Source organism: Nicotiana tabacum, chromosome 19 (genome assembly GCF_000715075.1).
Source record: "Nicotiana tabacum cultivar K326 chromosome 19, ASM71507v2, whole genome shotgun sequence".
Lineage (NCBI taxonomy): Eukaryota > Viridiplantae > Streptophyta > Magnoliopsida > Solanales > Solanaceae > Nicotiana > Nicotiana tabacum.
Window position 1 is genome coordinate 91,179,680 of NC_134098.1, and position 9,960 is coordinate 91,189,639.

The window sequence follows — 9,960 nt, forward strand, 5'->3', positions numbered from 1 at the left end:
CATTTCCTTATATCACCGCGGGAGCCTTCACATTAAAATTTAAAGAAAATATTTTTTCCAAAATAGCATCCCATGTTTTAGCCATCCTTATCACACTGCATGTATTCTAGTAGTTCCCCTACTAGCCACGCGTATCAAGCCACCCTTATCTCACCGCATGCATTTCAACACCCAGACCTTATACTACCGCATGCATATCAATATCACAATTTGCACCTCAAGTACCCAAATATTTCAACTTATCAAAATAAATCAACAACAACAATATTTTTCACAATAACGAGCTCACGGCTCATGCCGAAATAAATCAACAACAACAATATTTTTTCACAATAAAGAGCTCACGGCTCATGCCAAAATAAATCAACAACAATATTTTTTCACAATAAGGAGCTCACGACTCATGCCAAAATAAATCAACAACAACAATATTTTTCCACAATAAAGAGATCACGGCTCATGCCAAAATAAATCAATAAGGAGCTCATGGCTCAATCACAATGAGTACAAAAATATCACAAAATATTCAGCAAAAATAATATTTCACAAATTTAACACCTTGTCTAAATATCAAAATTTTAAATGTAAAATACTTCATTTTTAATAATATTTAAATTTAAGAAATTCATCCTTCAAATAATGCATAGAACAAAATAAACAGAGTTTCAACTAAACAGGTAACACACTTAGCAGGAACATGTCAGGCAAATTTAAGATACAAAAATATATAAAGGATGCTGAATATAACAGAATAAAATAATTTAATCAATATACAACAGTGCTATATACAATTTAAAAACATAATCTTCCACATTTAGCCCGTGTACACACTTGTCACCTCATGTACATGACTTTCAACACATCAACATTTTCATATCAATACCAATCCTAAGGGAAATTTCCCCCACACAAGGTTAGACATGTCACTTACCTCGAACCACACACAATCAGTCGAGTAGTATGCCTTTTTCTCGATTTTTTGACTCCGATCGGCTCGAATCTAATCATAATTAATTTAATTCAATCAATACCAATTATAGGAATAAATTCCATAAGAAAATATAATTTTTCTAACAAAATCCAAAATTTAACCAAAAAATTGCCCGTGGGGACCACGTCTCAGAATCCGGCGAAACTCACAAAATCCGACAACCCATTCAATTACGAGTCCAACCATACTAGTTTTACTCAAATCTAACTCCAAATCGATATCGAAATCTCAAAAAATCGTTTTATGAAATATCTACAATCTTCCCCAAGTTTCCATCTCAAAATACTAATTAAATGATGAAAATAATAATATATTTGTATATATGGACCAAATCTGAGTTACAATCACTTACCCCGATATTTTTTCTTTAAAATCTCTCAAACATCGCCTCTCCTAAAGCCCCAATTTGTCAAAAATGGAAAATGGGACTAAGTCCCCTTTTTATAACTTAAAGTTTCTGTCCAAGCGCTGCCCTCAATTTTCAGCCTCGATTTCCAACCTATTTCTAGCCTCAATTTCCAGCCTATTTCCAACCTCGATTTCCAACCTTGATTTCCAGTATATTTCCAGCAGAAAAATTTCCAGCAGCCGTTTAAGTCCAAAATTTGATCTGTTAACCATCCGAAACTCACCCGAGACCCTCGGGACCTCAACAAAATATACCAACAAGTCCTAAAATATCATACGAACTTAGTTAAAATCCCATATCACATAAAACAACGTTAAAACCACGAATCATACCCCCATTCAAGCTTAAGGAACTTAAGAATTTCCAACTTCTACATTCGATGCCGAAACCTATCAAATCAAGTCCGATTGACCTCAAATTTTGCACACAAGTCATAAATGACATAACAGAGCTATGAAAATTTTCAGAACTGGATTCCAACCCTGATATCAAAAAGTCAACTCCTTGGTCAAACTTCCCAAAAATTTAACTTTCGCCATTTCAAGCCAAATTCGACTACGGATTTTCAAATAATTTTTCGGACACGCTCCTTATGGTGCCCATCTGGTTTTCACCAATAAGACTCTCATTTCTCTGCTCACTGTCGCCTTAGTGTGCCCATATGGGTTTTCATCGATAAGACTCTCTCATTTCTTCTTATCTTTTTTTTTAACTATGATACGACATGCGGAAGGTTACCCAATGCCCCTGGCATAGGGACTTCAAGTATTCTCAAAGATCGATAAGAAGTTCTTAACAGGAAAAGGCGAAAAGAACCTCGAACTGAATAATAACTTTTGGAACCGTTTCTACAGAAAAAAACCGTAAGATAAAACAAACTTCTGCCCTAGTTTTGGAGTATTGGGAATATGGATTGTTTGTTGTGATGGGACCGAACCCAGGGTAAAGCTGCCTACGTATCCTTTCGGAATCAGGTCGGACGTAGTTCAATGACTCAAAAAATTTGTTGTTTGACTTTTCTTTTGTTTCTCGTTTTTTGCTTTTGTAAGTGCACATGTTCTAAAAAAGTGGAAAACCAGGAAAGCAAATACAACTTAAAAGGGGTAACAAAAGGGTGACACTTATTTGGAATAGCGACCAATGGTATCCTTCGTCATCTCGATCTAAGAAAATCATGCGTGAAAGTTCCACAGTGGGTATATATCAGACGTTTCTAGTGGATCTATATGAGTGTTTTCCGGGTAAGAGAGCATCGAGGCTAAAGTAGCCAAAGCATCGGCTAGCTCATTGTATGGTGATTTTGGACTTAGGAGAGTGTTCGAAAAATTATTTGGAAGTCCGTAGTGGAATTTGGCTTCAAATGATGAAAGTTGAATTTTTGGGAAGTTTGATCGAGGAGTTGACTTTTTGATATCGGGGTCGGAATAAAGTTCTAAAAATTGTTATAGCCCCGTTATGTCATTTATGACTTGTGTGCAAAATTTGAGGTCAATCAGACTTGATTTGATAGGTTTCGGCATCGAATGTAGAAGTTAGAAATTCTTAAGTTTCTTAAGCTTGAATTGGGGTATGATTCGTGGTTTTAGTATTATTTTATGTGATTTGAGGTTTCAACTAAGTTCGTATGATATTTTAGGACTTGTTGGTGTATTTGGTTGAGGTCCCGAGGGCCTCGGGTGAGTTTCGGATGGTTAACGGATTAAAATTTGGACTTAAATAGCTACTGGAAAATTTTCTGCTGGAATTAGGTTGGAATCGAGGCTGGAAATCGGGGGCAGGAAATCTAGGGCAGGAAATTGAGGGCAACGCTTGGATAGAAACTTTTAGTGATAAAAAGGGGACTTCGTCCCATTTTCTATTTTTGACTAATTGGAGCTTGGGGAGAGGCGATTTTTGAGAGATTTTCAAGAAGAAAACATCGGGGTAAGTGATTCTAACTTGGATTTGGTCAATATAAATGAATATATCATTGTTTTCATCATTTAATTAGTGTTTTGAGATGGAAACTTGGGGAAGATTGTAAAAATTTTATAAAAATAATTTTTGAGATTTTGATGTTGATTTGGAGTCGGATTTGAGTGAAACTACTATGGTTGGACTCGCAATTGAATGGATTGTCAGATTTTGTGAGTTTTGTCTGATTCCGAGATGTGAGCCCCACATGGGATTTTTGAGTTAAATTTCGAATTTTGTTAGAAAAATTATATTTTCTTATGGAATTTATTCCTATAATTGGTATTGATTGAATATAATTAATTATGATTAGATTCGAGCAGATCAGAGTTGAAAAATCGAGGAAAAGGCATACTACTTGACTGATTGAGCGTGGTTCGAGATAAGTGACTTGTCTAACCTTGTGTGGGAAAAATTTTCCTTAGGATTGGTATTGATATGTCGTGTACACGAGGTGACGAGTGTGTACCCTGGCTAAATGTGAAAGATTATATCTTTAAATTGTATAGAGCACTGTTGTATATTAATTAAATTATTTTATTCTGTTATATTCATCATCCTTAATATATTTTCGTATCTTAAATTTGCCTGACCTGTTCCTGTTAAGCATGTTACCTGTTTAGTTGAAACTCTATTTCTTTTGTTTTGTGCATTATTTGAAGGATGAATTTCTTAAATTTAAATATTATTAAAAATGAAGTATTTTACATTTAAAATTTTGATATTTAAACAAGGTGTTAAATTTGTGAAATATTATTTTTACTGAATATTTTATGAGATTTTTGTACTCGTTGTGATTGAGCCGTGAGCTCCTTATTGTGGAAAAATATTGTTGCTAATTTATTAAAGATATGGGAGATTAGCTATGGGAGATTATTTCAAAATTAGGATTGAGAAGGAACAAGGTATTCAGAGTACCATCCAAGCTGCCATTGAGCATGGGTACCCACAAGTTGAGTACTACATCTCCTCTACTATTGATTCTGGTGCTTATGAAAGGATTTTATCGTCAACCCAAGAAATCCACCCCATCACCCTCCACCAACCATTTTAGTTTCGAGTTTGGAAGTTATAAGGGAATATAACTTCTTCTTTTTTTGTAAAGATATATATATATATATATATATATATATATATATATATATATATATATATATATATATATATATATATATATATATATATATATATATATATATATAGTTTTTCCTTCGACAATCTTTAAGTTTGTTTTCTTTTGCTTTATTCTTTATATTTGCAAATATCGAAATGCCTTAGCATGAAATAGTTAGGTCATATTTGAAGGTTCGAACATGCCTTGCCTTCGACATTATTTTGTTTAAGGCATCGCGGGGGTTCGGTATGACCGGAAACTTTTTTCTAAAGTACTTATAATTTTTTAGATTATAGTTTGCTGAGTGTAGCCTTTAGAACCGGTTTAGAAATTTTGAAGGTCTTGTTTTTTGTTACGGGTCTCGGACGTCTCTGGGCCGTTTTTCTACCCCCAAAAAGATATATGTGTTTTATGGATTATTGTGAGGTTAAAGAATTTTTTCAATTAAAGAGATGTTTTTGAAATAAGGATTATTTTATTTACAGAGTCGCAACTTGGAATTTGATTTTTGGGTGTTCCAGGTCACCTTTTAATTTGAATCCCTAGTCAAAGGAAGGTTTGACTTTATTTTTATTGGTCTGCAAAAATAAGAGACTGGGTAAGGAATTATGTTGACCGGAGAGAAGGTATAAGGCATTCCCCGAGTCCCGTGGTTCTAGCATGGTCGCTTTATTGACCACAACTTGGCTTGAAATAATAAAATATTTAATTAAAGAGAAGTAGACAAAGCAGTGAACGTTTTATGGCCGAATTTCATTAGATCTTGCATTAATAAAAACGTATCTTTAAACTAAGAAAGGAGAAAAATAAAATATAATTGTACTACGTTCATCCCAAGTAAAACATACAAATACCAATCACAAACACTCGAGCATTATTATAAAGTTTACGTCATTCATTCATGAAACAAATAAAAAATATATATGAGTCAAATGTGACAATCTAGTAGCTTAAAGATTCACCAAACCAACAAGAATATTTTAAAAAAAAAACGAAACAGAAGTGAGAAAATGGACCTTAATAAATAAGCTCCCTTTATCGATTTAATGAGGAGAAAACAAGATTCCAAAGATTACTTGAGACCACGACAAATCTTGCAAAATCACCTCGAACGGAAACTTCACTGACTCAGCCTCGGTTTGGACGAAGGTTTCAAGTGTTAAGGGGGTAGTCTAATAGTGAAATTTCAGCTAATTTTTATGGTATTTTTCAGCTGGGTTTGGAGCTATTTTTATGTTGATTTTGGAGTCATTCTTAGCTGGTTTTTTGGGCTGTTTTCTTGCTGGTTTTCATGGCCTTTTATGGCTGATTTTTGCAGCAACTATATAGAGGGTTTTTGTTGGTCTTTGGGGAGGAGATGAAACTCCCTTTTTGTGAATGTCAGTGTGTGTTTGTGGAGGGATAAGGAGTGGGAGACATGAGTGGGGGACTAAGAGTGAGGGGCAAGGAGTGGGAAAGTTTGGTCTAATTTGATCTAAGTCGCGATTGGGTTTTTAGCGTGAAACATGAGTTAATTGTTCAACGAGCGAAATTGGTACCGCATTGAGAAAATAAGCTCCTAATTGAGTTTTGATTGAAATACTAGGTTCATATTATTATTTGTGACTCATAGGAATACGAATCGTCGAATTCCGAGTTCGTATGATGGAGTTAGAACCTTTTTAGTGAAAATAAATATTTCTAGTGTATCGCGCACCTTTAGCGACCAGATTAGACACTTGTAGCGACGGAAATTGGGCTGTTAGCGACCAGAATAGTGTTTTTATTGAGCATTTTTTTAAGCTCATTTCAACATTTTTGGACGAAAGAACACGGCTTGGGGCGATTTCTGAGCAAGAAATCACGGGAAATCTTGAGGTAAGTTACTTCTGATCATTTCTACTCCATAATATTGAATTATCATCGAATAATCCGACTAGATTACATGATTTTGAGGTGTAAATCGGGGATTTGGACCTAGGGATTTGAAAATAAGATTTGAGGATTTGGAGGTCGAGTTGATGTCGGAATTTGATAAAATTGGTATGGTTAGACTCATGGTTAAATGGGCTTTCGGATTGTATAACTTTTATCGGGTTACGAGACGTGGGCCCCATAGGCAATTTTTGGGTGAAATTTCAGATTTTGATGTGCAATCTGTATTTTCATATGTAATTAATTCCTATAATTTGTTTTGACTTAATCGAATTATTTATCACTAGATTCGAGGCGTTTGAAGGCCGATACGCGAGGCAAAGGCATTGCGGAGTAAGGAATTGCACGGGTTGAGGTAAGTAACACTTCTAAACTTGGTTCTGAGGGTATGAATATACGAATTTGGTATTATATAAATTGTTTGGAGGTGACACACATCATAAGTGACGAGCGTGTGGACGTGCACCATAGAAGTTGTGATTTGAATAAATTTTGTGATGTTGTAAAATTAAAGAATCATGTTATTATTCGCATATTCTCCACGTGTTAGAGAAATTTAGCAGAGACTCGTATTAATGATCATGTTTAGGCTACGTGCCGATATTTTAGGACCCATATGGTCGTGTTGCTGTTGAATTAATTATTTTAAAATGTAGATTTCATACTCAGTTATGCTCATCCATTGTGAGGATATTTATGGGATCGGGGTTGCCCGCCTACAGCAGGCCATATCGGTTATATATATATATATATATATATATATATATATATATATATATATATATATATATATATATATATATTATTATTATTATTATTTTGCATGCCGCAGCAGGCCTTATAGGCTTTATTGTTCTAGATTGGGCTGCACGCAGCAGCATGCCTTATTGGCTTTATTAATATATGAATCGGGGCTGCCCTCCTGCAGCAGACCACATCAGCTTTATATCACGCTTGGGCTGAAGGAGCCCCTCCGGAGTCTGCACCCCACACAATGAGTGTAGATGACTATATATTCAGGATTGATTTCCTAGGGCATGGAATTTTCTTACTTATTTATATTTTGAGTGTAGATGATTATATATTCGGGATGGACTTCCCAGGGCATGGACTTGCCTTACTTATTTATATTTGTGATGAATTTTACTCGACATGGATCTTGTCCGAATTATTATAATTTGGGGATAAATTTACCCCTGGGCTGGATTTGTCCTTATACGGTACTGATTCACTGACTGTCAGTTGAGGTATATATATACGGGATGGAACTTCCCTGGTCTGGATTGGCCTTATACAATACTGAGTGACCAAGTAATTTATAATCGTGAGTACACGAGGTTTTCCTCTTGAGATGTCATATTCCTCATATCATTCAGTATTGATCTATTTTACTTGTACGGAGCTAATTGTTGAAATTGAAACATATCTACATTTCTGTACTGTTATTTCTATTCTGGACTGCACCTGCTGAGCTCGTCACTACTTTCAACCCAAAGGTTAGTCTTGTTACTTATTGAGTTGGTTGTACTCAAACTATACTCTGCACCTCGTGTGCAGATCCAGGTGCTTTTGGACACAGCGACTACTAGATTTCAGAGTGCTATCAATTGGAGACTATCAAGGTAGCTGCCTGACATCCGCTGACCTTGACTCTCTTTCTTTCAGTTATTGTATTGTTCTATATTTTCGGATAATATTTTTATCAGTCAGACTTTGTATTCATTTAGATGCTCATGTACTCAGTGACACCGGGTTTTGGGAGTGTTTTGTATCTGTAATTGTGAGGTTTTCTATTGAAATCAAATATTATGTTTTCAACCTTAGACGAAATTGCAGTTATTTGAGATTGTCGGCTTGTCTAGTATTGGGATAGGCGCCATCACGACCGGTGAGATTTTGGGTCGTGACAATATATAAATATAAGGAGAATAACTTAACTAGTTCTTACGATATGTTTAATTTCATTTCACGAGATTCTCATTTAAAATGGATTTAATTTATATATACTGACAATAATATTTTTTTTTATGCTGTCAATGATTTTAACATTTTATAGCATGTTACAATCTTATTATAGGCTGCTTGTATTATCTTGTAACTTTTCTGATAGTATTTAAAAAAAATAGTTTATGGAAGCTAAATTCTAAAAAATCACTAGAAAATGCCGCTGGTACGCAAAGCTAAAGTGAAAATCCAAGCAGTGGATTCTCAAGGCCAATCTTTACCAAACGCAACTGTCTCCCTAGCACAACAAAAGAACAATTTCCCGTTTGGCAATGCAATAAGCCAACACATCCTAAACAACAAAGCCTACCAAGATTGGTTTACTTCAAGATTCATGTACACAGTTTTCGAAAACGAAATGAAATGGTACGCCAACGAGAAAATCCCCGGCCAACTAGACTACAACGTAGCTGATGCTATGCTTAGTCTTGTCCAAAAATATAACATTAAAGTCCGCGGCCACAATGTCTTTTGGGATAATCCTCAGAATATGCCCTCGTGGGCGCGTTATCTTTCACCAGCACAGTTATCCGCAACTGCATCAAGAAGGATAAATTCAGTGATGAATAGATATTTAGGCCAACTTATTCATTGGGATGTTGTGAATGAAAATGTCCACTTCTCGTTCTTAGAGCAGATGCTAGGGAAGAATGCGTCTGCTGTTTACTACACATCCAGGAGTGAAAGGGATAATTATGTAGGCACCATGGAATCCTAAAGGATGTTACAGGATGTGTTTGACTGATAATAATTTCAAGAATTTGCCTACTGGAGAAAATTATTAAGGAATGGAATCACCAGAATTTGGCCCTTTTAAGGTCCTTTGCGTATCTTATTTCGAAATTAGCAGTTCAAGTGTGGCCATGAGATTTTTTTAAAAGAAGTTTTAATATGGGTATGTGTATCAATTGATGCACAAAACAATATCTCCGAATCCCATAGTCTAAGAGTGAAATTATTTATCTTGTAGCTGAATTAAGAAAGAAACATACTCTATATTTCCCAGATTGATAAAAATTACTCTAAAAGTCGTTGCCATTTTAACTTTCTATTACCACCGCCATCATATCTCACTAGCTACGATTAAGTAATTCCATGGTAACACTATAAAGTTTAAAGAGATAATTTTTTAGGGGGGTTTTTTTTTTGGGGGGGGGGGGGGGAGGGTAGGAGCTAGTCCGTGAATATGAGAGGGGGGCTTTTGGTGAAAAAAGCCCAATTTGAACCCTACACTACTTAACTAAAAATGAAAGTTATATAGTAGAGTCCATTATTTAAATGGTTACTCAATTATCCGAAGTTATCTAGTAAAGTCATCTTTCTTTTGTTTATAACAGAAAAATTACTTAATTATGCCTATAACACTCAGAATGTCACTCGACCAGATTTCTCAAACTTTTGATTGTAAAATACTTATTTTACCCTCTAAATTATTAACTTTTATCTTTTTTTAACATTATGATTTTTTTCTCTTTTTAATCTACATTATGGGCTTACCTAAAAAACAAATAAATTTATTTTTAAAATAAAAAAGTTTTCTAGCATACATAATATCGGAATAATAATATAGTTGAG

The 9,960-nt window shown here is 34.8% G+C and overlaps 1 protein-coding gene across 1 annotated transcript; it reads left to right on the forward strand.

Moving 5' to 3' along the window:
• Positions 1–8,542: 8,542 nt before the first annotated feature.
• Positions 8,543–9,103, forward strand: LOC142173593 (endo-1,4-beta-xylanase 4-like). The gene has a single exon (XM_075239214.1). The coding sequence runs from the start codon at positions 8,543–8,545 to the stop codon at positions 9,101–9,103; it is 561 nt and encodes a 186-aa protein (XP_075095315.1).
• The last annotated feature ends 857 nt before the right edge of the window (positions 9,104–9,960 follow it).